This window comes from Peromyscus eremicus, unplaced genomic scaffold, assembly GCF_949786415.1.
Source record: "Peromyscus eremicus unplaced genomic scaffold, PerEre_H2_v1 PerEre#2#chrX_unloc_1, whole genome shotgun sequence".
In the NCBI taxonomy this organism is placed as follows: domain Eukaryota; kingdom Metazoa; phylum Chordata; class Mammalia; order Rodentia; family Cricetidae; genus Peromyscus; species Peromyscus eremicus.
Genome location: NW_026734288.1, coordinates 5,692,546 through 5,720,365, shown reverse-complemented (window position 1 = coordinate 5,720,365; position 27,820 = coordinate 5,692,546). Strand labels below are relative to the sequence as shown.

The 27,820-nt window shown below is 36.8% G+C and overlaps 1 protein-coding gene across 1 annotated transcript; it reads left to right on the top strand.

Moving 5' to 3' along the window:
- Positions 1-49: 49 nt before the first annotated feature.
- Positions 50-27,820, top strand: LOC131900949 (zinc finger protein 120-like). Its single transcript, XM_059252258.1, has 5 exons — positions 50-76; positions 24,842-24,968; positions 25,173-25,233; positions 26,405-26,572; positions 26,981-27,820. Exons 1-5 carry the CDS (start codon positions 50-52, stop codon positions 27,711-27,713), a joined length of 1,116 nt encoding a protein of 371 aa, XP_059108241.1. The 3' UTR covers positions 27,714-27,820.

The following is a 27,820-nucleotide window of genomic DNA, read 5'->3' as shown; positions in this document are numbered from 1 at the left end:
CTTTGTGTGCTGTGCTGTGAGCCCTGCTGCAGGGAGTTGAGCAGAGAGCATGACTGACCTAGGAAACCATGACAAGGTGAGTGAGTTGCTTCTGTCTTCAGATAGGTTGATGCAGATGGTGAGGTGTAGAATCTACTGTGGTCAGTCCTCCCAGGATATGGGTGGGAACCTGTCTGCAGAATCTCGGTCCTTTGAGGTCCCATGTGGTACTTGAAACTCCCTAGACCCAGGGGCAGCCCTCTGAATCACTGCTCTATGGGCTGTATCTGCTCACAGACCTGGAAGTAGGGAGCTGTGCTTAAAAACATCTTTGTAGCTGGTCCATGGTGGTAGGGGGAGACTGCAGTCCTGGCATGGGAGGATATGATTCTTGTAATATCACTGTCCAGTGTGTACTCACAGGCAAGCTTTTGGTGTGCAGTTGGAAGACACATTAGAACACTGAATATTTAGTTTCTAAAAGTTCTGACTATTACATTCCACTTTCAGATTTCTCTTGTAAATGTATTCAGTATTTTAGAAACCAGTAGAAAGATGGTGATATGGATTGTGTTTCAGCAGTACATTATCAGAACACTTCTCAGTTTCTGCTACCACCAGTTGCAATGGTGTGATTCAGCAAAATTTAGTTCTAAGGGACAAAGGTGTTTATGAGCTACAGAGGTTTTTTTATGTGTGCATGGTGTTGGGAAGATAGATTGGATAGAATTCACATTTAGTGCCATAGTCCATGTGACATAATAAAGCAGATTATAATTTATTCTTCTATGTTGCTTTGGGATTGGACATCAGTGGAGCTGGACTTACCTGAAACCACAAAGAGGCATAAGGGGCTACAGAGCCTTAACAAGTTAGAGATCACCTCCTTTTGCAAAGAGAGGTCTAGAGCATGGGGCTTCTGCATTTGTAAGAAATATCAGTAGCTTGAGAGTTAAAATCAATTGTTCAAGGGTCACTTTGAGTTAATTTTGTGGTAGTTGTGAAGTCTGTGCTTATTTACTTTCTATACATATAGAATCATAGGTAGCTGGGTAACATTGGTCGAGACCACATTTTTCCTGCTTAAGTTACCTTTGGTCTCTGATTTATTGTTGACTATATTTTTCTGCCTTTGTTTTTTTTTTCTCTCTATCCTCTTCATTTTTTTCACAAATATTACACTCCTTGTTTGCTGTACCTTAGTATTAGGAATAAAGATCATATTATGTCAACCTGTGTACAATTTTTTTTTATAATCCCAGGGATCTCTTTGAGTGTTTTCACTATGTATGTAATCAGTTATCCTTTTGTAAATTGTTGGACATTGTTATTGGACTGTGTTCATTTTATGCTGCAGATTTACCATAAGCAAAAACTTTATTTTGATACATCATGTTACCAAGGATCATTTATTTGCTCCTGTATTTATTTAGGTTGAGTTTACATGTGAAAGACTTTTGGTTTATTGGATAAAACATGTCATGGTTTTGACAGGTGGCTCAACACATATTCTTTTTGAGAATGACCTGAGTTCTGATACCAACACTCAAGTTGGGAGGCTCATAATTATCTACTATTCCAGATCCTGTATATGTATGGAAAACATTCTTTCTCATGTACAAACATATGCAAAAATTGCAAAAACTTGTTTTCAAAATGCTTATGGCTTCTAAAGCAATTACAGTAAAAGAAGTTGTTTTAGGTGTACACTAATATATTCAAAATCTATTGTTTTTTATTTTGTTTTAAAAAGTTTTCATTTCTTCACATTGATTCTGACCTATAGGCAATCATTAATCATAGGGGGAAAATAGTGTCTAAGTGTTATTAACAGACTTCCTTTTCTTTAATGTAAAAGAATGAGATCCTTTTAGAAGTCAAACTATTTTCTATAAAATTAAAACATCAGAAAACTTGAAGTGAATTTCTCCAATTTTGATGGCAGACCCTCCTCACACAACACATTTTCTATTAATGGCAAAGGAGAGAATTATTGTACATGATGTGTGCTGGTCAGTGATTTCTTGTAGATTGATTTTGATTAGAATCTTTTTGTTTTTTTAAGGGACCATGATGTATTTGTAGGTATCTTTTTTCATCTCATTTTTTCTGTGGTGCCATATATGTTGTTAGTTTTATTACCTTCTAATTATATTGTTTCTCTGGAAAATGATGGACCTTCAACAATTTTGTATTCTGAAAATTTCTTGTTATGAGTTCATTGTTTATTTGTTGGTTTGTGAATTTTGTGTGGAGATACAGTTTTAGTTTTGCTAAAGACTCTGTGAGACACTCTGATTCCTGCTTAGTTGATTCTGTTGGCTATGTCCTCTTTGTGTCCTTGATCTTTCTGATTCCTGTAATAATCAAGCTGATTGCCTTATTATTTTTATCCCATGTAGTATACACAGTAAACTATTCGTTCAATGTGGTCTAAAGGCAGAAGCCATGCTGCACACACAAATCCTTTTCCTGAGACTGCAATGAATTGTTGACTATAGAACATAAAAGAGTAATTTTAAAACTTTGTGGTAGAACATCCCATAACTTTAAGAATTATTTGGTTTAATCAAGAGGAAAGTAAGGTCATTACCCTGGAGAGCAATAAGGTGTAATAAAGGCCACCTGAGTCAATATAGGAGAACTTGTGTCAAAAACATTTTCTAAAAGGCTAGATATACATTGCTTCTAGAATTAATTTGTCTTCCTAAGAAGAATTTACTCCACAAATTTAAATGATTAATTAAAAAATATTCCATTTAAAAGCAACATGAATCAAGCTCTGGCTAATGCTCAAAGAGGAGACAACCTGGAACACATTACCATTCCATATATGATATATTGTTACATCTTTTAGAAGCAGGACCCAGGTTATACTTTGAACAATTTAAATAGAGATAAGAGACTGCAAATCCAGCCATGTGGACTAATGAAGATTTACAGAAAATCTATCTTTTAAATCACACAATATGATCTGCAGTTAAGATGTATCAATACAATTAAAAAAAGTATCATGCCTTTCCTTCTCACACATACAAAGGGCAGAGAACACAAATATACAGAACATCAAGGGAAAGTGACATATCAGCACTGTGGATGCTGTTCTTGGTTGAGCTATTTTAACCTCAGAATAAGGCTGCATTTTGCCTCTGAGCATGCTGCCTCAGAGAAAGGCCACAGTTGCTTCTATGTGGGACTGGAAAGAGCACACTTTAATAAGCCATGCCTGCTTTCTGCCTACGTGCTGTGACACCAATGTAGAGAATTTCATTTTTAAGCTTTATTTTATTTTCTGCATAAGGGTGTTTGTCTCCAGGCATACTGTGTGCAGTATCTGCAGAGGCCACAAGATGGTGTCAGATCCTTTGGGACTGGAGAAACAGGAGTTGCCTAGCTACTAGGTGGCTTCTAGAAATGGAATCTCTTTCTTCTGTAACAACACTCTGCTCTTAACTGCTAAGCTGTCAGTATAGGCAGCTTCTTTATTTAAAACTTATTTTTCTACATTTTAATTAAAATATATTACATCTTTTCCCCCTTCCTTGTCCACTCTCTATTCCTTCCCAAATTCTCCTTTTACAATTTCTTCTTGTTAAGCGTGTGTGAATATGTATGCTCATATATACGCATAAGACCTGCTGAGTCCATTTCTCTTGGTTGTTTATAGGGTTTCAGGGCTGAACACATTGTATTGGATAAATAATAAGGGAGCTCATTCCTGCCTGAGGCTAATTCTCCAATCTGCAGGAGAATTCAACTCTTTAATGAGCTACAAGAGCCTGACCCCAAAGTGATCTTAACTGCCTTGAATATGAATTATTATCAAGAATAGAAAACTTTATCAAGAATAGAAAACTTTGAGTGGCAAATGCCTCAGCGAACAATTGCTGGTGCCATGACCATGAAGTTCTGGAGCTGCAGGAAAGACTATAGACACTCTCCTAAGCCAATCACAGTCTCCCTTGTTTCTGTGGCCTGGAACTCACATTATAGACTACAATGTTCTAGGACATCAGAGTGATCTGCTTACCTTACCACCAGAGTACCTGCATTGTACGTGAGCATGTCATTCATAGTAAACCAATTAAATGAACCAATTTATCTAGTGAATGACATGTAGTCTACAATGTGAGTTCCAGGCCAACCAAAGAGTCATAGTAATACTATTCTTTACAAAAAAAGTAAACTGAAAAGAGAAAATGGGGAAGAAAGCAAATTATTAATGAAAATTTAAAACATGATATTTATTCAAATTGACTAATTTAGAACAATAAAGAAAATACAAGATAACTAATCCATACTTGTGGTCTTAAGACGTTTAAATAGAAGGCAAAATATATGCAAAACTACGTAATCTAATGAAGCTGTATAATGAATTTTTCCCATCTATACAACCCTTCCATATTCTCATCTGGAGGATTCAAGTCTTTTCTCACAATGAAATTTAAAATTTCATGTAGCTGACTCTTTCCCTAGTTGTTCACCAAAATGAGAAATATAAGTATCTTTTCAGAACACCCTTATTCCTACCAGGAATGTATGTTACAGTGATTGACAGGTTGGGGACTGAGGAGCTTTAAGACATAAGTGTAAATCACAAAGTAGGGTCTGCAGGAACTTGTTACTCACATTTATCTACATGTAGTTGTCAAAAACAGGTAGAAGTAGAAGACTTGGAGTGTACTCATTAACTGAAAACGTAGGGTAGAAAATACCTTACCAATTAAGAGCACTGAAGATTCTTTCATAAAATCCAGCTTCCAGTCTTAGTACATACAGAAGCTCACTACTATCTGTTAGTCCAGGATCAGGAGTCTGCAGCTCCACTTCTAGGGGAGCTGACACCCTCACATAGACATCTGCTGATCTTGATCTTGTCTATTCCAATGTTATGGTTGGAATGTTTGAAATGTCAGATAATTTTCCTTAGTTGCTGGCCCATCCTTGGGTGGATCTCTGAGTGGGTTCAGTTTATAGTTCCAGGTATTGTCTACCAGTAAGCCTATCAAGGCAGCTATGTGGTCATACTGTTTTGGGCCCCCTACACATTTCATCAATATCTTTCAGGCTTGTCTAAAAATGAGGTTGAAATCCTGGAGCTGTCCACTTCTGGGTGGTGCCTGCATAATGTACAGAACCAACAATTGACCCTAGTCTTCTTTTACTCAGTCAACCCATCATAGGGAATACCTCATTAACCTATAGGTACATGCTTGGCAGCAGAAGGCCTTGTAACAGGAGTGGAAACCATGGGGATTTTGGCAACTTCTTCATGTAACTTGCTTGTGCCTTCAGGACCTGCTTGGGCCCAATCACTAGTATACATGACTGTGTTCAGAAGTGGGTTTGTTTACTCACCTGTTTAAGAATAGGAAGACTTCTTCATGAAACTGTACAGACTGCCTAAGTAAAATCCACATACTTCCTTTGTTTAGGAGAAGCATGCTCCCCTTGCCTTCTCCAGGTAAGAAATGTTTCTCGTTTCCTCTTTCTTGGCTCTTGTGATAGCTATTCTTGGTAGTCTAACAGACTACTTCCGTAATTAACAAAAACCCAAGGAGTTGGGTATACCTGTGAGGAATATTTTTTTTAATGTTTTGAAATTAAAGACTCATCTTTAATGCGGATTATTTAAGATAAACTCCATCTTCTACTGCTTGGCGGCTGTGTTCCCCTTTAACCCCCAAGCACTCAGTTGCAGAAATAGTTGGATTTTTCTGAGTTTGAGGCTAGCTTGGTCTAAAAAATGAGTTCCAGGCCTACACAGTTAAACCCTGTCTTGGAAACACCATAAAAAAATCAAACAAAGTTTAAGATCTACCTTTAATCTGGATTGCACCTCTGGTGGCAGCCTACACATATAATGTATATTGAATGAGGAAGCTCGCTTTCTCTCTCTCTCTCTCTCTCTCTCTCTCTCTCTCTCTCTCTCTCCCTCTCCCTCCTTGCCCTAGCACTCTCTCTCTCTCCCTCCTTGCCTTAGCACTGGCTGTCAAGTTCATTCCTTTACCAGCCTTAAAGTCTACTTCCTTGGTATTTTAGTGTATACTGAAGACCAGCTGAGATGTCCAGCTTCATGAACTGAACAACTACTAAACTCTTCAAATTTCCATTGGTAGGAGCCATTGTTGGACTACCTGGAAGACAGCTTGTAAGACATTCTATTAAATCAACTTTCTACATACATAGAGAGATTCATTCTACCAGTCCTGATCATGTAGAGAAGCTTGAATAATAAAGGCTTTTTTTTTGCCTGCCAAAGAAGGAAGACGTGCTAGCTAAAATGGTGCTCATAAATGCATTCTTCATAGCTCCATTATTCTCTAAGTATTCAACTTTCCTTGAAGACTACTCTTTATTATTATTTAAGTTGCTAACAGTTTTCTCTGAATTTCAGGAGTAAAACTCCATATGCAATGGAACCATTAACCAGCTTTCTGATGGGAGAAAGACCTATTATCTAGTTTGTGATGTAGTTCTTGCTTTTCTTTCCCAGTTATCTGAAGTCCCTGTGACAAATAGGTCAAAAGTACATTCAATTCACCTCACCTCAGTGTGAAGCCCCCTAATAAACATCTCCTTTTGTGTACTTATATTTCTATATTTCTCTTCAGTTGTTAATATTCTACGTACCCTTCCACCTGTGTGAAAGAGAATCACTCCACCCCACAGAATAGTGGTCTGTACAAGCTAGACACATTGTGTCCAGGAGGAGGAAGGGGAAATTCCTATGTAGAGCAGGAAGAGATAAGATCTGCTATTAAAGCCTAAGGCAAGTGCTATTGAAATCTAAATTACTGCCAGTTCAGAAAGTCTTTGTCTGGGGTGGTATGCATAGTCAGAAATCTTTGTGTTGTGTCTTTAATCCCAGTGTAACCCTATGGGAGATGCTCTTGTCACTCAGGCCTCACTAACCAATCAGTTCCTCCAGGTGACCTGCCAGTCAGAAGTGTTGCAGGGTCCTTCTGGCCAGCATCTTCAGGCTTGGCTTTGAAGAGGCTATGGTGCCAGTGGTTTTTTTTGTGGTGTGCTGTGAGGACCACTGCAGGAAGCCGAGCAGAGAACTGGAATGGGCTGGAAAATCATGACATGGTGAGCAAAGTGTGGCCATTTGCAGACTGGGAGGAGCAGTCTATTGAGTCATGGGATCCAGTGTGTTGGGTTTTTCCCTGGCTGAGTGGGAGCCAGTGGCCAGGTGCAGAGTTATGCATGTTCCTGCCAAGTCCTATGAGGTCCACCATGATCCTGCTCATCCTGAATGCTCCAGTGTGGTTCTGCATGGTTCTCTGTGGTCTTTTCAATTCCTGGAGCCAGCTGGCAGCCTCTGAGTAATTTCACTTAACTAGTTGCAAATGTGTTGCTGCTATGGAAAACATATTAGCCAAACTCAGAGAGGCCTGGTCCCTTGAGCATCATTCAGAAGTTCTGTACTTTGAATATTTAACATTAAGGTTTAGGATCCAACTGGAGTTAATTGTGTGGAGCTTGTAAACAGTATTTCCTGTGTAGAGTTGATGTAAAAGATGATAATGGAATTGATGGTATAAGGGCTTCTTGGTTCTTAGGAGACATCAAGGCACAAAGTGGAATTTATTTAAGGGGGGGCTGCATCCCAAATACCCCAAAGATAAGGAATTTGGTAACCAAGCCCGTTAGAAATTAGTAAAATAAGATATACATGTTTGCTAAGCAGCTACATTCCCACAATAAAGGAGACAACCTGCTGTGGATATCACTCTTTATAAATAAAAACTGATTGGTCAGTAGCCAGACAGGAAGTATAGGCGGGATTAACAGAGAGGAGAATTGAAGGAACAGGAAGGCAGGGGGAGATGGCCTGGAGCTGCTGCCAGGACAAGAAAGATGTAAAGTACTGGTAAGCCATGAGCCACATGGCAAAATATAGATTAATAGAAATGGGCTAAATATAAGAGTAAGAGCTAGACAATGATAGGCCTGAGCTAATGACCAAGCAGTTTAAATAATATAAGCATTTTTTTACTTATTTTACAAGTGGACTGTCGGACTGCCAGGGCTTGGCGGGACCTGGAGAGAAAACTCTCCAGCTACAACAACCCTGATTTATAACCTGCAGAAAGGCCATCCCTCCATTAAAAACCTGGCCTTCAAATGCTGCTGAAAAGATCTTTACAGGTCACAACCTACATTAAGTCCTGGTGTGCCATGAAGGTATATTAATTATAGGAAACAGGTATCTCCAGTCTTTTTGAAAAGCAGTTTTGAGTCAAGGTCTCCTATATTCATTGAGGTAGACTTGAACCCTGTCTGTGGCCTCACAGGGCATTGCCCTTGTGATTCTCCTGACTATCCAGCCTAAAATCTTAGATTACATGTTTGCAGCACCACAGAGTTCTAAAATTGCCAGTTTGAGTCATATAGTGGACTATCCGTTGCATAACAAGGAAAGGATTTTTGTGATTTGTGTGTTCACAACTTCTCCCTTCAGACCCGAAAAAGATTATGAGTGTACTTTGTACCCTTTAGGGGGAAACAGACTAGACAATAACTAGATCACAGACTGCAGTTGAAGGCAGTGAGGTGCAAGGGTCTTCATTACACAGAAGGATGATGGGCCATGGTGAGTGACTTTCTCTGAAATTTTCCTGTACATATTAATTTCTTTTATGTGAATGAAGATAGACAGAATTGTTGAGTGTACAGTTTTAGGAGGGTAACTTGAACTACTATGTATTCAGTTTCCAATTAGCAAACTCTCCTATGCAGTTCTGTGTAATCCTGGTTGGCTCAGTAAAGTCAGCTGAGAGGTTTGAGTCACAGGCCATTGGCTGTAACTCCCATGTGTCAGTTTACACTACACAGTGGCTAACAGATTACATGGAACAAAGTCATACAGTGTCCTATTAATGACATTCTCTCTACCATGAAAGTGCCTACTCAATTTCAAAATCAGTATTGCTAAGTGTTGTTCCAATTGCGTTTATCATTTTAAAACATCAATTATTGGTATTATTTTTAAAATTCATTTTTAAAGCATTACTGCTATTTTTTCTATTTCTCAATGCTTCTCAGCTTAAGAATTTCATTCCATTTTTTCTTAAGTGTTGTTCATTTATTTATATCAGTTTAGAGCAAGTTCTTAATTTTGGGAGTCATTGTTCTCTTTGGGGGATAAAACGACCCTATCAAAGGACTGGCATAAGACCATCAGAAGGCACTGATATATGTATTATGATTTATAGCAGTAGCAAAAATATAGTTATAAAGTGGCAGTGAAAATAATTTTATAGTAGGGTGATCATCGCATCATGAAGAACTATATCAAAAGGTTACAGCATTAGGAAGGTTGAGAACCACTGGTTCAGATTAGTATCTTTTGTAGCTCAGGCTCACCTATCACTATTTAATTGAGAATTGCTTTGAAAACCTAATCCTGCCTGTGCTGCCCAGTGCTGGAAGACAGTGTGAAACTCTTTCCTGTCTGGGCCTTGACTGGTCTGTAGAAAGAAAAAATAGAAGTGAATGAGTATCCTCCAACTTCTCTAGATTTTATTGTGAATGTATTGAATGAATAGGGACCTGTCTTAGAATTGAGTTCAGTTGCTAACTTTAAAGCAGTTATAGTCACAGCACAGAAAGGGAAGGGCAAGAAAGAAGGTGAAAGCTTTCCTGCTGTGATAGTAGTTGATATTAAAAATGGGTAGTGAGGTAATCAATTTTTGAATGTTTAATGAAATTTCTGACTGGCCATTTCTTGGGTATACAGACAAGGCAATCAAGAATCTTGACAAAGAACTAAATTTTTGTTAACCCAAATTCCTGTAGTTATATGAGTTTAAACTATATAGAAGAACTGGATAAAATGGTGTGACCCTGTCTAATATACCCACATTTTCCACATTTAAGGTGTATACCCCAAGAGAAATCATGTGAATAATACTTGGTATGCTCTAATACAAATCACTAGTCTCTGGAGCACATGACCATAAAGCATGTTTCAACTTTTTAATAGAATGTTTAGAATTACAATTACATTGTTTCCACTATCTCTTTCCTGCCTCCAAGTCCTCTCATAGACCCTTCATTGTTTTCTAATCCATGGCCTCTTTTTGTTTAACAACAGTTACTGTTTGAATGTGACTTACGTTTGTTTGCAGGATTTCCCAGCTATGAAGTAAAATGTTGGCTGTATTGGACACTGTATATGTTATTTTCAAAATGTATGAAATTTAATTTAGGTGTATGAATTTTGGCTGTGTGTATATCAAGTGCATACCAGGTACCAGTGTATGTCAAAAGGGAGTGTCTGATCCCCAGTGCCTGTAGTTACAGAGAGTTGTGAGCTTTCTTTCAGGTGCTGAGGATCAAAGTCAGTTCCTGTGGATGAGTAGCCCATGCTTCCAGGTATTGAACCATCTATTCAGCCCCATGAACATGCCATTATAGCAGTAAGCTGTGAATGGAGGACCCTGATTTCATCTTTAGTTCAGCCCGATCACCCAAAAGAAATAAAAAGTTTGTCAGCCTCCAAACCTAACATAGACATGGTTCTTAAAGAATTCTCAAGCCCAAATCTCCAGAAAATGAGGGAAGAGTACAAAATGTGATCATGAGAGAAACTGATGAGTTTTTAAAGTGTCTGATGGCTTGTCTGATGACAATTCTCTATATTTCCCAACTTTGTGGTCCTCACTTGGGACTTAAAGCTCCTCAGTCCCTATCCTGTGAACCCCTGTAACCTACATTCCTGATAAGAATAACAATATCATAAAGAGACATTTATATCTCTCCATCTGTCTAACAGCCAGTGAAACAATTGACCCCATAAAATTCTAATTTCCTTGAGAATCTCATCATGGGAAAAGATTGAATCTTCCAGATGAAAATAACTGTTCTGAAGAACCATTTTCTCCTCTTTGACCACCTTGTAGGAAAGATAGAAGTGGGGAATGGGAGAAGGTTTAAAGATTAGAAAAATTCATTATATGTCTTTATTAGATTAGTTAATTTTGTATATTTTTTGTCTTCTAATTAAACATCTTAGGATAACAAGGATGGATTAGTTACATTATATTTTCTGTTTATTGATAGCAATTAGTCGAATTGAATAAATATCATCTTTAAATTTTTATTAATAATTTACTTTTTTCCCTTTTCTATTTTCTTCTTCTTCTTCTTCTTCTTCTTCTTCTTCTTCTTCTTCTTCTTCTTCTTCTTCTTCTTCTAAAATAGTATTGCTATGACTCCCTAGCTGGCCTGGAACTCACAGTATAGTCTAGGCTATCCTAAAACACCAGATAGATCAGTCCATCTTGCCTCCAGAGTATGTGAATTATAGGTGGGCATCTCACTCACTGGATCACTTGGTTCATGTAATTGGTTTACTGAGGATAAGTGGCTGTGCCTGGCTGTTAGAGTAGCCAAGCCATAGGTTCTGGTTCTAACTCTAGTAACAGAAGAAGGTTTCCATGAAGTGCAGCTTTCCTGTCTTAATGGACACGGGCTTCCAGCTATGAAGAAGTTTTTTCTTTATCATTGAGTCTGTTATAACTCATCAAAGACCTGGGAAAAGGTCTATCCTTACTCTGCAGATGGTGAAACCCAGGCTCACAGGGATAAGTAGTTTTTTAATATAGCTAAGTAGCTGCTCATGTTACTCGTCCATCATTCTCATGCCTCACTAAATGAAGTTGAAGCAACTAACCTAGTAATATTGGCACAGGCCTGTAATCATGGTACTTTGAATTTGGAGGTAGGAATTTCTGGATTTCAAAGTCATGCAAATTGAGAATGGTCAATGGGGTATGTTCAGATGACCACAGAACCAAGAGAGACTGTGATTGGCTCAGGACATTGTTCATAGTCTTCCTAGCAGCTCCAGATCTTCAGGGCCATGGCAACAGCAATTGTTAGCTGATGTATTTACCACTTCAAGTTTTCTATTCTTGTTAATATTTTCTATTTTTGATAATATTTCCTGTCCAAGGCAGCCTAGATCACCCTGGGGTCTGACATTTGTTGCTCATTAAAAAGTAGAATTCTCCTACAGGTAGGAGAATTAGCAGGAGCAGGGATGAGTTCCATTTTTGTATATCCAATACTATGTGTTCAGCCCTGAAACCCTTTAAACACAACCAACAGAAATGGACTCAGCATATATTTGTGCATACATATTCACATATGCTTAACAAGGAAGAAATTGGAAGGGAAGAATTTGTGAAGAGACGAAGAGATAACAAGGAAGAGATAAATTGAAGGAATGAATTTTAAATAAAGAATCTGCCTAGAGTGATAGCTTAGCAGTTAAGAGCACTGGGTGTTGTTACAGAAGAAACAGGTTCCATTCCCGGAAACCACCCGGTTGCTAACCATCTCCTGTAACTACAGTTCCAAGGAATATGATACCCTCTTCTGGCCTCCACAGGCAATGCACACAGATCACAGGAGGCAAACGACCATATACATACAAAAACAAAGCTTAAAAATAGAATTCTCTATAGTGATGTCACAGCCCTTAGACAGACAGCAGGCATGGCTAGGTTCAGTGAAATCTTTCCAGTCCTACATGGAAGCAACTGTTTGCTTCCTTTGAGTCAGAATGATCCAAGGCAAAGAGCAACATTATTCTGAGGTTAAAATAGCTCACCAAGAACAGCATCCACAGTGCTGATAGATGACTTTTCCTTGACGTTTGTGAATTACAGGCACGAAACATCTTTTAAAGGTTTTGATACACTTAGATGTAGATCATTATGTATGATCAAAAAGATAGATTTTCTCTGTAAATCTTCATCTATCAAGTGGCTACATTTGCAGTCTCTTGCCTCAGTTTACATTGTTCAACAGATTACATGGTTCCTGCTACTAAAAGAGATGTAATAATGATATCACATAAAGAATGCAAAATCTGTTCTAGGCTGGCTCCTTCTTGAGCATTACCCAAAGCCTGATTCTGCTGTTTTTAAAGAGATTTTTTGTTGTTGTTTATTAATTATTTAAGTATGTGGAGTGAATTTTCCCTGGGAGGGCATTTTAATTCTGGAACAGCTTGTACATCCAGTTTTTAGAAAATGTTTCTGCTCTCCTATGTTAACTCAGGTGACTTTTATTATAGCTTATTGTTCTCTGGGGCTATGACCTAGCTTACCTCTTGATTAAACCAACTAAATTCTTAAGTTAATGGGCTGTTCCACCACTGAGTTTTTAAATTTCTCTTTTGAGTCCTGTGGACAACTATCCATTGCAGTTACAGAAAAGGAGTTTGTGTGTGGAGCATGGCTTCTGCTTTCACACAAGTATAGTTAGAATAGTTTATTGTGTATAGTTCATGGGGTACATAATATAAGGCAATCAGCTGCTGTAGTTACAACTATGGAAAAGGACTTGATTGTGACAGGTTTAGTGATTTTTTTTAATTTCCTATCATATATTAATCATGTCATGTGAATGCAGACATATCAGATTGGTGAGTGTACAATTGGGGGAGGTTAATTAACATCCAGTTTCCAAGTAGAGGGCTCTTCTTTGCAGATATGTCAGGTCAGAAGGTTAAGACAAGCCATTTTCTGTAGGTTTGTGTGTCAGGTTAAACATCTCAGATGTTTAACCTGATGTTTAACCAGAGTATGTCTATGTTTGTCTATGTATGTGATGTTTAACCAGAGTATGTCTATGTTTGGTTTCACTTTTTAATTTTTTTCAAATGCATCACTGCTCTAATCTCTTACTTTATTCTCCAATGTATCCCAGTCATTAAGAATTTCTTTCCTTGCCATGCAGTGGTGGTGCCTGCCTTCCATCCCAGCACTCAGGAGGCAGAGGCTGGTGATCTCTGAGTTTGAGGCTAGCCTGGTCTACATAGTGAGTTCCAGGATAGCCAGGACTGTTTCACATAGAATCCCTGTCTAGAAAAATCAAAAAATATATAATTTCTATCCATTGTTCTCTGGGGCTGTTGGTTGTTTCTTTTTAGAACAGCTTCTTTTCTAGCTCAGGCTTGTCTCACACTTTGTAATTGGGAACCACTTTGATCATTTAATCCTGCCTCTGCTGCCCAGGGCTGAGAAGACAGTCCTGCCATTCCTTCTAGTCTAGGCCTTGATTGGTCAGTGAAAAGGAAAAATATACCAGTGAATGTGAGTCCTCCAATCTCTCTGGCTTTTATTGGGATTGTATAAATGAAAAGTGATCTGTGTAATAATTGTGTTCACTGATCAACTTTAAAGCAGGTATAGTCACAGCAAAGAAAGGGATGGGCAAGAAAGAGGTGAAAATTTTCCTGCTGTGACAGTAGTTAACATTAGCAGTGAGTACTGAATTAATCAACTTTAGATGTTCAAAAAGTGTCCTCAGTGGCTACAGACCAGGCAGTCAAGAATCTAGACAAAGAACTGACATTTCATGAAACCAAATTACTATAATTACTCTAGTTCAACCAAAATAGAAAATCTGGATAAATTGTGTGGCCCTGCTTAACAGGACTGTTATTTTTTATGTTCAAGATTTGTACAACCTGAAAGAAATTATGTGAGTATTCCTTAGTATGCTCTAATACAAGTCACTATTCTCTGGAGCACATGGTCATAAAGTGTGTTCCAACTTTTAAAGTAATTTTTGAGATTATAATTCCATCATTTCCACCTTCTCTTTTCTACTTTCAAGTCCAAGTGTGTCAGTCATTCCATGCTGGGACTTGACTGGTTTTTGAGAAAGAAAAGGACATAGGGGAATGAGTGTTCTAATGCAACCCAGACTTTTACTGGGAATTGGTTATGTAGAAGCTTTTGCGTGAGAATGTGAATTCATTGTTTACACATTACAAACTGGTCACAGTACATAAAGTGAGGGGTGGGAAAGAGCCTTAAAATTTTCCAATTTTGTCTATATTTGAGATTTCCAATATGCAATCATTTAATTTCTTATAGGTGATCTATTATTGTCACAAGTGGCCATTTCTTAGGCTCCAGAGACCAGGTTCCTTGGCCTAGATACTGACATGTCCCCAATGAAATGTTAGGTCTGTGCCAGGATAGAGATTCTATTCTGACGACCAAGGGCCTTTTTCTCCTAACAAGCCTTCTTTACTACATTTAACTTTTCTCCTTCTTGGCTCCTAGTATCACTTATCATCAGAGATCAGAACTCCCAAACACTTGAAACTGCTAAGAGTGAGAGTGACACTTCTGGCTTGTAGTCAAGAGAGCAACTGGTTACATTTTCTTTGGGTCTTTTTACCCTAAACTGCCAGGTTGAATTCTTCCTCCAGTTCTTATTCCATCTTTCTCTGCAGGGTAAACACTAACTGACATTATGGGATTGAAACAATAATTGATCTGTGTCCTTCCAGCTGAATTTGGATTACCAGGTGGCAGTGTCTGGATACTCTTCATTGTTCCTCTTGTAAAGTCCAAACTCCCAGATACAGACAGGAATAGAATTTCTTTACTGGTGTCTGGAAAGAATTAAACTGACCAAAGTCCATAAGACATTCTTGATGGGTTGACAATAGCACCCAACTATTAGATGTTTCCCTTTTACCTCTAGCTTTGGTTGCCAATGAAAAAGACATAATCAGTTTTCACACCATTCTATAGCTGTTTCATAACAAAAAGTCAGTATAATGCCCTTTCCATGCTGCTTCTATATAAGGAAAGAAAAAAATTAGTGTCATTTGGATGCAAGAAATGTGACTGCCAAACTTTGCCAAGACAAAGTAGGACAGTCTTTAAATTTTTTCTGCCTCATATGAAAGTCTGTTAGATATACTAGGCTTGTAGGCCAAAATTGGATGCCCTAGTGTTACAGAGGAATCTTGGGTGACTGTCTAGGCAGCCAGCTCCGCCTGTCATTTCTTACATTTTTTGGAAGTTGCTTTCTTGTACTTCCTGTTGATGCAGGTATTATTATTTAATTCTCAGGTCTTTGATAGAGTTCAAGACTAGAGAGTTATAATTTTCATTATGTCCTTTTTTTATGTAGACACTCAGTGATACACAAATTCCTCACCATCACTTTTGTTATATCCTTTAACCTTCAAGTTTGATTGTGTTGTGTAATCATTTCCATTGAGTCCTAGAAACTCTTAAATTTCTTTTTTATTTCTGTCCTGACTCATTTTCTTCAGTAGACTGTTGTTCAGTTTTCATAAGATTTTATACTTTCTGGGTTTTTTTTTTTTAATCCAGCTGTAATCCATAGTGGTCTGATAGGATGCACAACGTTATTTCAATTTTCTTGTGTCTGTTGGGACTGGAATTTTGTCCAAGTATATAATCAACTTTGGAGAAAACCCCATGTAGTGCTGAGAGGAAGGTGTATTCTTTTTCTTTGGGTGGAATGTTCTGTACTATCTGTTTGGCTTATAAAATCAATCAGCTCCAATATTTTTCTATTTGGTTTTTGTCTGTATGACATGTCCATTGGTGAGAATGGAATATTGAAGTGTACCACTGTCAAACACTGTGTGAAAGTCAATGTGTCATTTAATCTGTGGAAGTATTTCTATTACAAAAGTGGATGACCTTGTGTTTGGGGCATAGATATTAATAATTGAATGGCATATTGGTGGATTTTCCTTTATAAATAATGAATGTTCTTCTCATGTATTTTGATTAATTTGATTAATTGAAGTCTATTTTGGTAGATAATAAAATGGCTACACAAGCCAGCTTCTTAGTTCCAATTGATTTAAATATGTTTTTCTCAACTTTTACCTTTTAGTAATCTCCATCCTTGATGTTGAAGCATATTTCTTGTATGTGGTAGAAGGATGGATATAATCCATACTGTTAATCTGTGTCTTCACTGGGGAATTGATGCATTTGATATTGAGAGATATCAGGAATAATGCTTATTAATTCCTTTTATTTTGTTGGTGGTGATGGCAGTATGTGTATGAGAGTATGTTTGTTTGCGTTTCCTTTCTTTTGGTTTTGCTAACATAAGATTACTTCTTGACTGTTATTTCATGTGTCTAGTTAGATTCCTTGGGTTGTATTTTTTCTTCTATTATCTTCCATATGGCTGGATTTTTACGCAGATATTGCTTAAATTTGACTTTTTCAGAGAATATCTTATTTTCTTCATTTATGGTGATTGAAAATTTTCTGGATATATTAATATGAGATGGCATCTGTGGTTACTTAGAGCCTGCATCACATGTGTCCAAGCTCTTACAGCTTTTAGAATCTCCATTGAGAAGTGAGGTATAATTCTCTTAGGTCTGCCTTTATAAGTTAGTTCATCTTTTTCCTTTGAAGCTTTTAATATTCTTTCTTTGTTCTGTAATATTATTCATTTGTTTATTATGTGACAAGGAGACTTTCTTTTCTGACTCAATTTTTTTGATGTTTTGCATGCTTCTTTGTACCTTTATGAACACCTACTTTAACTTAGAAAAACTTTATTATATGATTTTATTGAAAGTATTTTTTGGACATTTGAGCTGGGCTTTTTTCTCTTTCTTCTATTCCTGTCATTTGTAGTTTTGGTCTCTGTATAATGTCCCAGATTTTTTGGTTGTTTTGCATCAAGTAATTTTTTTTTTTGTTTTTGTTTTTGTTTTTTCGAGACAGGGTTTCTCTGTGTAGTTTTGGGCCCTTCCTGGAACTCACTTGGTAGCCCAGACTGGCCTCGAACTCACAGTGATCCACCTGGCTCTGCCTCCTGAGTGCGGGGATTAAAGGCGTGCACCACCACTGCCTGGCAAATCAAGTAATTTTTATATTTAACATTTTTTTTTGACTGATGTATCCTTAGTGCCTGAGATTCTCTCTTTCATCTCTTTGTTCTATTGGTGAATCTTGGCTCTGTACTTCCTGCTTGTAGTACTATGATTTTCATTTATGAAATTCCCTTAATTTCTGTTTTCTTTATTGTTTCAATTTGCATTTTCAGATTTAAACAGTTTTATTTGTTTTCTTTTATGATTAGTTTGTTTTATCTTGCCTTTATTTAAGTTGTTTATTGGTTTACTCTAATTGTGTTTTCCTAGCTTTTGTGGAGGAATTTATTGATTTCCTCCTATTGTTTGTTTGTTTGTGCTTTCATGAATTTGTTTAAAGTATTTACATAATTTCTTTTTAAGGACCTCTATCATCTCTATATATTTGGTTTTAAAGGTTTTTTTTCAACTATGTTAGACTATTCAGGGCCTGTTGTGGTAGGATAGCTCAGCTCTGGTGGTCACAAATTGCCCTGGCTGTTATTAATTATGTTCCTATGCTAGGCTTCAGGTTTGGCATGATTAATGAGCTAGATGCTGATTTTTTATTTTATTTTGGTTAGATGGGAGTTTTGTTCCTGGTTTCGTGTTTGTTCTCTTGAGTTTCAAAGTATGTGTTGGCTGAATGTTTCCTTTTTTCTGGTCTTATTGGCTGGTGTGTTTAAGGGAAAATGCTTGCTGGTGTTGGAGACAAGGAGAAGGGGAAATGATAGGGAGATGATCTTAGGTATCTACAGGAGACATGGAGAGAGGGGAGGGGAAGCTGCCTCAGTTGTTCTACTGCAGTGATGGGGTAACCATGCTCTACTGCAGTTCTGGGATAATAGATAATAGATAATATGGTAGATCTGTGGACAGCCTAATTGATCCCTTGGAAGATGTGACAATTAGCTGATCAGAGGGTGTCTGCCTCAGTTGGGTGCTTTGACATAGATATGAGGTGGGAAGGGCAGGGCATGTTGGAATGGTCTTTGGAATCAACAGCAATTATGAACAGGTGGAGGAGAAGCTGCATCTGAAGTTCTGTTTCAGCCCTTGGAGCAACTCTGAGTATTGGATCTTGTTGAACAGAGATTGAGGAAGGTCTGTGGGCAGTCTACCTGGCCCCATACCCAACATCTTAATACTGATTCATCATGTTGCCAGATATCATTTCTTTCCTTCTTTCCATATTTAGGTTTTTGTTGTTATTAATCTGTGAAAGACTGTTTATTGGACAAAAAGTATTCTGTGGGCTTCACATGACAATCAGCAAATATTCTTCTTGGGGGTGACATGAGTTCAGATACCAACACCCAAGTAGAGGGGTTCATAACTATCTGCTATTCCAGATCCAGAAATCTGACACACCCTTTGGCATGTCACCTGTACACATATAAAAACCTTTTCTCTCACACTTACAAACATATACATAAAAATGTGGATACACTTGTTTTCAAAAGTGCTTATGACTTATAAAGAGATTAGGAAAAACCAGGTTACTTTAGTTATATAATACAAATCATACAATATTTACATAAAATATGTTATCTTGAATTTGGTTTGTAAATATTTTATTTCCTCACTGTGATGCAGACTTACATATAGTCATCAATCATAGGTAACAAAACAGTTTTGAAATTATCCTAATTGGTATCCTCTTCTTTGTGAAAAAAGAATGTGATAATTTCAGTAGTCAAAACTATTTTCTATAACATTGAAATATCAGGATTCAAGTGACTCTATCCAATTTTGCTGGAACAGTCCTTCTCACTCAACACATTTAATATTATTGGTAATGGAGAGAACTGAGGTGCACAGTGTGAGTGGTGGTCAGTGATTTCTTTGATTTTGATTTTCACCAGAATCTTACAGTTCTTGATCAAGAGACCATGTTAACAATTAGATTTGTCTTTGTGTCTCCTTTTACCAGTGGTACTATCTATGTTGTGTGAATTTTTTATTAGTCATAATTTAGTAAAATTTTTCTCTGGAAAATGAAGCACCTTCACCTATTTTATTTTTTTTAAAAATTACTGTATTATGTTATGGGTTCCTTGAGTTTATTGATTTAGAAACTTCTGTGTAGAAACAACATTAATTTTCTCTTCTTGATCTTAGAAGTTTCCTTCTCCTCATTTCTTGGAATATCTGTGTTTTCCAGTTGTTACTATCATCAATATTTGCATTGTTGCTATTTAAGTTATTGTCATTGTTGATACATTGGCTTTTGGTTTTTAAAACCTTAGCATATATTTTTTTTGTCTCTGTGTTCTAGTTACTTCCAGTTGTCAACATAACAGAGCCTACAGTCATCTGTGAAAACCTCAGTTGAGGATGTGACCCATCAGAATGGCTAGTTGCTTTGTCTTTGAGAGATTATGTTTTATTGCTGATTGATGTGTGAAGGCCCTTGACTGAGGGTACAATATCCCTAAGAAAGTTGTCCTGGAATGGATAAGAACGCTAGCTGAGCATAAGACAATGACCAATTAAGAGAGAAAGCTACTAAACAAAGATTGTTCATGATTTTGCCTTCATTTGCTAGCCTGAAACTCTATCTTAAGTTCCCACAATGATGGATTGTGATCAGGCAGAATCAGCCAGATAAACCCATTTATTACCTGCAGTACTTTTGGTTACAGACTTTAATCACAGCAAGAAACAAGCAAGTTAGAACAGAATATAGTACCTCAAAAGTTATTTTGTTGCTGTAAAGGGAAAGGGAATGATTACTTTTGAAAGAATGTTAAAGATATCCAGATTTAGATGTCAATAGACATTGTAAGCTGCACAGAGAGCTAAATTAGCTGTTCTTGTAGTACTTGAAATAAAGCAGTGCTAAGAGTAATGCAGACAGTAGAGGTTGAGGTCACAGGTTTTCAGTGGAAAACAGACTCCAGGATAAATTAAGCTAGAGGTCATTTGTTTGATGTTTTGGCCTCCAACCTTTCTTATTATGTCATGCCCTCAAGAAATTGAGTGAGGCAGGATTAAAAAATCATGATGCTGATTTCTTAGATGAAATATTGACTATCTTTGATGTCTATTACTTATGATTCATTCAGGATTACAGTAAAAAAAAGCAACAAGTGGGTCATAAATAAATGAAAAGTCTATAGATTGTGAAGAAAAACAGCACTAGGTAGTTTCAGGTGACTGTCAAGTGCTGAACAAAGGCAGGGATTTTCAGGGAGCTTACACCATTAAATGGAAGGTTCTTATTTTACATTGGAAGCCTATCAAGGTGCTCTAAGAGTAAGAATCCATCCTTCTATTCCCTCAGTTAATGGAAGGATTTGGCAAAATAATTTAGTCCAAAGAAGCAATGTCATAAAAAGCCTGCAGCTATTGTGTCCAGGTACTGTTCAGCTCCTGTGGCACTGCAGCCAGCCGCTTGGACCCAAGTAAACACACAGATGCTTATATTATTTAAAATGTTTGGCCTAATGGCTCTGGCTTCTTGCTATCTAGTTCTTATATCTTAAATTAACCCATTTCTGTTCATCTATAAGTTCCCTTGTGGCTCATGGCTTACCAGTATCTTAACATCTGCTTCTCATGGTGGCGGCTGGCAGTGTCTTTTGACTCAGCCTTCCTGTTCCCAGAATTCTCTTCTCTCTTTGTTGCACCTATACTTCCTTCCTGGCTACTGGCCAATCAGCACTTTATTTATTAACCAATTAGAGCAACACATTCACAACATACAGAACATCCCACCTCCTTCTATTCCCTCAGTTAATGAAGGGATTTAGCAAAGTAATTCATAATCCCAGGAAGCAACATTATACAAAGCCTGCTGCAGCTTTGGTCCAAGCATGGCAGGATCCATCCTAACATAGGAGGCACATTTTGGAAAATCATTAATGTTTTACTGGTTCTGGAAATAAGGAAGATGCAAAATTTTAGGCCATGCATTGTTAGGCTCTGATTTCAGTTCACCACAAACTTGTCCTCATAGTAGGTATGTTTTCAGAGTCAAAGAGAGGTATATTTTAGATAGACTTGTCATCTTCAAACACTTCAGAGATCTATGGGATATGGCCTTTAAGATATTTTAATAATATAGGTTCTTTTAAAGAGAATGAGGCATGTCTGCTTCTGACAACACCTATCTACTTCAGAGAAGATGATAGGTAGGCATTGAAGAAACTTCATATGGAGTTTACTTTCTTTGTGGCAAAATTATCCACTTGGAAAGAAAGTGCTAGTTTGCTCTCCAAAATGGACAAGTGGAACAGAAAAGAAAGTGACTGCAGAGCATTACCAAGACAAGGTGAGACAATCCTTCAAATATCCAGATTTACAGAAAAGTCTGTCAATTATGTGAAGCTGACAGGCCAAAGATGGATACCCCAACATTACAGAAGAAACTTGAGTGGCTGCCCAGGTAGCCAGCTCTTTCCGTCATTTTTCACATATCTTAGAATTCACTTGCTTGCATTTCCTGCTTACTTGGATAATATTATTTCATTCTCAAGTCTCTCATTGAGTGAATATGTTAGAATTGTAGTTATAGTTTTGCTTGTTAACAGATTCAGAAAAAAATTGTAAAGTATATACCATTGAGAAACATTAAAAGATAGTTTTGTTAATGCAAGTTAGAATAGAAAGGGAATTAGTTACAACCCTTTGGACTCACCAAAACAGGATAGATAATGAAGTATTTGCTTTTATTTGTCAAATGTTTATGGAATAGGCATTGTTGATATTTTTACTGCCTGGATATATTATATATAGTTATTGTACTTACATATAGTTGTTCTTATATTAGTTATATATAGTTCAAAACAAAAAGGTAAAAGTATGGTGATAATTTGTTTGTGCTCTAACAAATACAGCTTGCCTAAAGGTCAAAGGTGGAGCTAGCCATTAGCTAACCATAGAGTCTGGAGGTCTGTATAGACAACAGACAGGAAATGATATGGCTCGGTTTAGTGGGGAAGTGATAAGGCAGTATGGAAACAGAAACAGCTTTTTTTATTCCTGAGAAGTCATGAATATAAAAGGTGACTATAGCTAGATCTTTTGTTTTTCTGACCTTTCAGCATGTACTCTGATATCTGACTCCAGGGATTTTTTGTTGTTAAAACTTTTAGAATTCATGTTACAGAGGCGCATATATGGAGTAGAAAAAACAAAAGTGAGATGTATAGGAAGTTTTGGGGACAGAGCCATCTAAACACTTTGAAACTGAAATCCCATGTGTCTGACACAGAGTTACTGGATTTGATGGTTGCTGTCCAGGGTTTCAGACTTGCCTTGGTACAGTCTTCCCCCCCACTGTGTCTCAATTTCTCTATTTTGGAAAGGGAATGGGTATCCTGTGCCATTGTATATTGGAAAAATTTAAATTTGTTTTCTGATTTTACAAGATGACAAAGACAAGTGATTGTCTTGTGGCTCAAAATATATTTTTGGACATTTGAAGATTGTAGGCATGGTTGCAGACTATCAGGACCATTGTGGTGACTAAATTCACTTTCTTCATGGCAGATCCTGAGCCTGTAATGACCTGGGTATAAATCTAATGAACTGAATGAAAAGCTCCCAGGTAGGATGAGGTTTTTGAACATGTATGTCTCCTTGGCAGCTTTGTTTTGGGGTGTTTGTGGAACCTTTAGTAGGAGGAAACTTTTTGGATGAAATTCAACATTGTGGATGGCTTTTGAGTATTTATAACCTCAACTCATTTCCTGTTTTTTTTTCTACTGTGTTCTATTAAAAATTAATCAGCCAGCTTCCTTTTTATGCTGTCATGTTTTTACCACTATTATAGATGTTAACACTAAATTGCTGAAAATACAATTGAAGCAATTGTTATTCAATGCTGAGCCATTTTGCTAGCCTGTTTTTTTAAATTATTTATTGATTTTATATTTGTTTCTGAACACAAGGTTTGTCTGAATAGACCTGGCAGTCCTGGACAATTCTCTATAGATCAGGCTTGCCTCAAACTCAGAGATTCTCTTGACTCTTGCTCCCACATGCTTCGATTAATGGCTGGCCACCATTTCTGTTTTTTTCTTATTATTTTTATTAATGGATGATGGGCCTAGAGTATAAGTTTTTGTACATATCAAGCATATTCTGTTTTGCTGAGCTTTACTCCAGATTGAATTTTGAAATTTGACAGATGGTATCATTTTCTTTCCCAGGATGGCAGTATTCATAGCATTAATTCTGTCTGGACCTTCTGAGTTATTAGAATATGGATGCTTGATATGTGTCCTGCTTGTTGTGTTTGTTTTAATTTTTAATGAATATGATTTCATGCCTGTATACATAGGCATGCACCACACTTTTGCTTGGTCCTCTTAGTTGTCAAAAGATGATCTTACAACCCTTGAGCTTGGAATAATGGATAGTTGTGACCACCATGTAAATAGTGGCAATTGAGCCCACCTATATGTACAATCAGCAAGAGCTCTTAACGTCTGAGCTGTCCTGCTCTATGGTGATTATTTATTATCAACATTTATATTTCTAATGTTTTCATTTGTCCAATTGTTTAGCTGCTTTAATGCTCAGTTTCTCTTTGAAAGATTTATTAAAGTTACCATTTAAGCTGAAGCACTTCATATTTCTTTAAGATGAATGCAGAACTAGAGTGAATATATAATACTTTGTAGGACTTTCCTTAAAAAAGCCTCTGATTTCTTCCTATTTGTTTTGTTTGTGTTACTGATTTTGGCAGGGGAGACAGGTTCTTAATATTTAAATCTTGCTGTCCTAGATCTGATTGGATAGTATAGGCTAGCCTTCATTTCAGAGTCAGATATAACTGCCTTATTTTTCTCAGTTCTGGGATTAATGGTATGAGCCAATACACCGAGTTTGCTCATCTCTTTTGTAGTTAATAATTATTCATACAGTTTCTCTGATGTGTACTCAGTACTGATGATGGGTTTGCTTGTCTCTCTATGTCCATTAACAGGTGTTTCTCTTGCAAGATGATATCCCATTCAGAGTGTTCAGAACTGTTAGATGTAAACCTCTTATTTAGTTCCTTTCTAATGTGACTTGATGACTATATTATTATGTCTGTGTTATAAAATAAGTGTGGGAAGCACTAGAATTATATGACTATTCTGTCAAAGAAGCATGCATTTACAATGTTGTCAGTATCATGTGTTTTGTCATATGCATATGTATGATGCATTTATGTATGGCATTTGTTAGGATGCAGTGACCTATAATGATGTGCATGTTAACTTCACTGAGGAAGAATGGGCTTTGCTGGATTCTTCACAAAAGAATCTCTACAAAGATGTGATGGTGGACACTTACAAAAACCTCACTACTATAGGTAATACTTTAAATTTTCCTTCATGTTTTAAAAGAAGAGGAAACCTATTTCTTGGTTATTTATGCTCTTCTGTAAATTTGATTGAGAATGAGGGAGAATGAGGTGGAGAAATCAAACATGGTTGTAAGGAGCATTGAAGTGAATAACTTTAATTTTGCACTATTTCCAATAGTATTTCATATGTTTCCTGATACTATATTTTAGGCTACAAGTGGAAAGATCATCACATTGAAGAGAATTGTCAAAGTTCTCAAAGACATGGAAGGTAATTTTCATGTGCAAGCTGATATAAATGTGTCTCTGAAGATATTTTAATGTATATGTCATTTTTAAAGAAATGAAGCAATGTAAATAATAAGTTTAACATTAATGATCATTAAATGCTCTCAAAGCCATGTACCTCAATGGCACGTAAATATATTGTGTTTGCAAGTCATTCCTTTAAGAAAGAGGAAAAGGAATCAATGGCTTAACAGAAATTGCCCTTTAAATCCTGGCTTCATCAGAGCTATGTTGCACAATGACAATCCATTTAGTTTCATACTGTTTATATTATAAAAGGCATACTAATTGAATATATGCTAAGTGTATGTTCAAAACATTCTAATTGGAAAATAGTCCATAGTAAAACTGGTGTCTCATATATATGTTTTTTTGTGTGTGTGTGTGTCTTTGCTAAGTTTATTTAGTTGGATAGATAGAATCAAGAGTTAAGGGGCAGTTGTTGTGGAGAAACCTTAAACCCTGTACCACGTATTGATGAGGAACAGAACATCCAAGTGTAAATGAAATGTGGAAACCTTTTAGTTGTTATTCTTTCTTTAATAGGTATATCATCTGTCATTCTGGATACCAGCCATATGAACATAGGAATATGGAAAGAAGAAATGTATGTTTCTTCATCTCAGAACAATTAGAAGTTATGTAGTAGTCTCCCTCTTGAGTAAACTTGTTGAATATGATTCAAGTTTACAAACAATTGGTCTTCTAGCTTTATTGAGTGTAGATCAACAAACACACTGCAGATAATCCCCGTGAGTCCTGGGGATGTGTAAATGCTTCTGTTTGTCCTGGCTCACTTTGCAAATGTAGCATGACTTACAGTATAGGAAAATGTATCAATGAAATAAGTGGGGTAAAGGTCTGAATTCTTCCAGTTCTCTTCTATAATGTGAAAAATCTAATAGAGAAAAAAAAAGCTACCGTAAATATGAGCCAGGGTATAATGGCTTTTAGATTCACAAGCATCTTCAAATATTAAAAAAAAAAATTCTTAATGAAGTGGAACAACTTGAGTGTAAACAGACTGTTAAGAACTTAAGATTTTATTCCTCTTTACATTTATAGAAAATTGTAAAACTAATGCATGCAGATATACAGATTCAACAATGTAATGAATGAGGGAAAGCTTTTACATGTGCCAATTATCCTTGCAGGCATGAAATAAGTCATATTACAGAGAAACATTCTGAATATACTCAAAATGGTAAAGCCTTTGGATATCACAATCATCTTAAAAAGCATGAAAGAAGACATACTGGAGAAACAGCATATGAATGTAGGCAATACGATAAGGCCTTTGAATGTCACAGTTGTACTCAAAGGTATGAAAGATCCCATACTGGAGAAATACCCTATAAATGTAATCAATGTGGTGAAACATTTGGATGTCGCAATCATCTTCAAGTCCATAAAAGAACACATACTGGAGAGAAACCCTATGAATGTAATCAGCGTGGTAAAGCTTTTTCATGTAACAGTACTCTTCATGTTCATAAAAGAACACATACTGGAGAGAAATCCTGTGAATGTAATCAGTGTGGTAAAGCCTTTGCCCATTACAGTAATCTTCAAATGCATAAAAGAAGACATACAGGAGAGAGACCCTATGAATGTAATGAATGTAGTAAAGCCTTTGCTCGCCACAGTCATCTTCAAGTCCATAAAAGAACACATACTGGAGAGAAACCCTATGCATGTAATGAATGTGGTAAAGCCTTTGCACAACATAGTGCTCTTCAATCGCATAAAAGAACACATACTGGAGAGAAACCCTATGAATGTAAGCAGTGTGATAAAGCCTTTGCTCATCATACTTCTCTTCAATTGCATGAAAGAAGACATACAGGAGAGAGACCCTATGAATGTAATGAATGTAGTAAAGCCTTTTCTAGTCCTAGTCATTTTCAAGTACATAAAAGAACACATACTGGTGAGAAGCCCTATGAATGTAATCAATGTGGTAAAGCCTTTGCATGCCAGAGTAGCTGGAAAAAGCACAAAAGAACACACACTGGAGAGAAACCCTATAAATGTAATCAGTGTGATAAAGCCTTTGCACAACACAGTCAACTTCAAATGCATGAAAGAACACATACTGGAGAGAAACCATATGAATGCAATCAATGTGGTAAAGCCTTTGCACAAAAAGGTAATCTTCAAAGTCATAAAAGAACACATACTGGAGAGAAACCCTATGGATGTAATCAATGTGGTAAAGCCTTTGCTGTTCAGAATGCTCTTAAATTACATAAAAGAACTCATACTGGAGAGAAACCCTATATATGTAATCAATGTGGTAAAGCCTTTGCTTCTCAGAGTACACTTCAAATGCATAAAAGAACACATACTGGAGAGAAACCCTATGAATGTAAGCAATGTGGTAAAGCCTTTGCTTATCAGAGTGCTCTTCATGTACATAAAAGAACACATAGTAGAGTGAAATCCTGTGAATGTAGAAGGTAAAATATGTGGTAAAGCCATTGCTTATCACAGTTCTCTTCAAGTACATGAAAGAACACATACTGGAGAGCAACCCTATGAATGTAATCAGTGTGGTAAAGCCTTTTCAC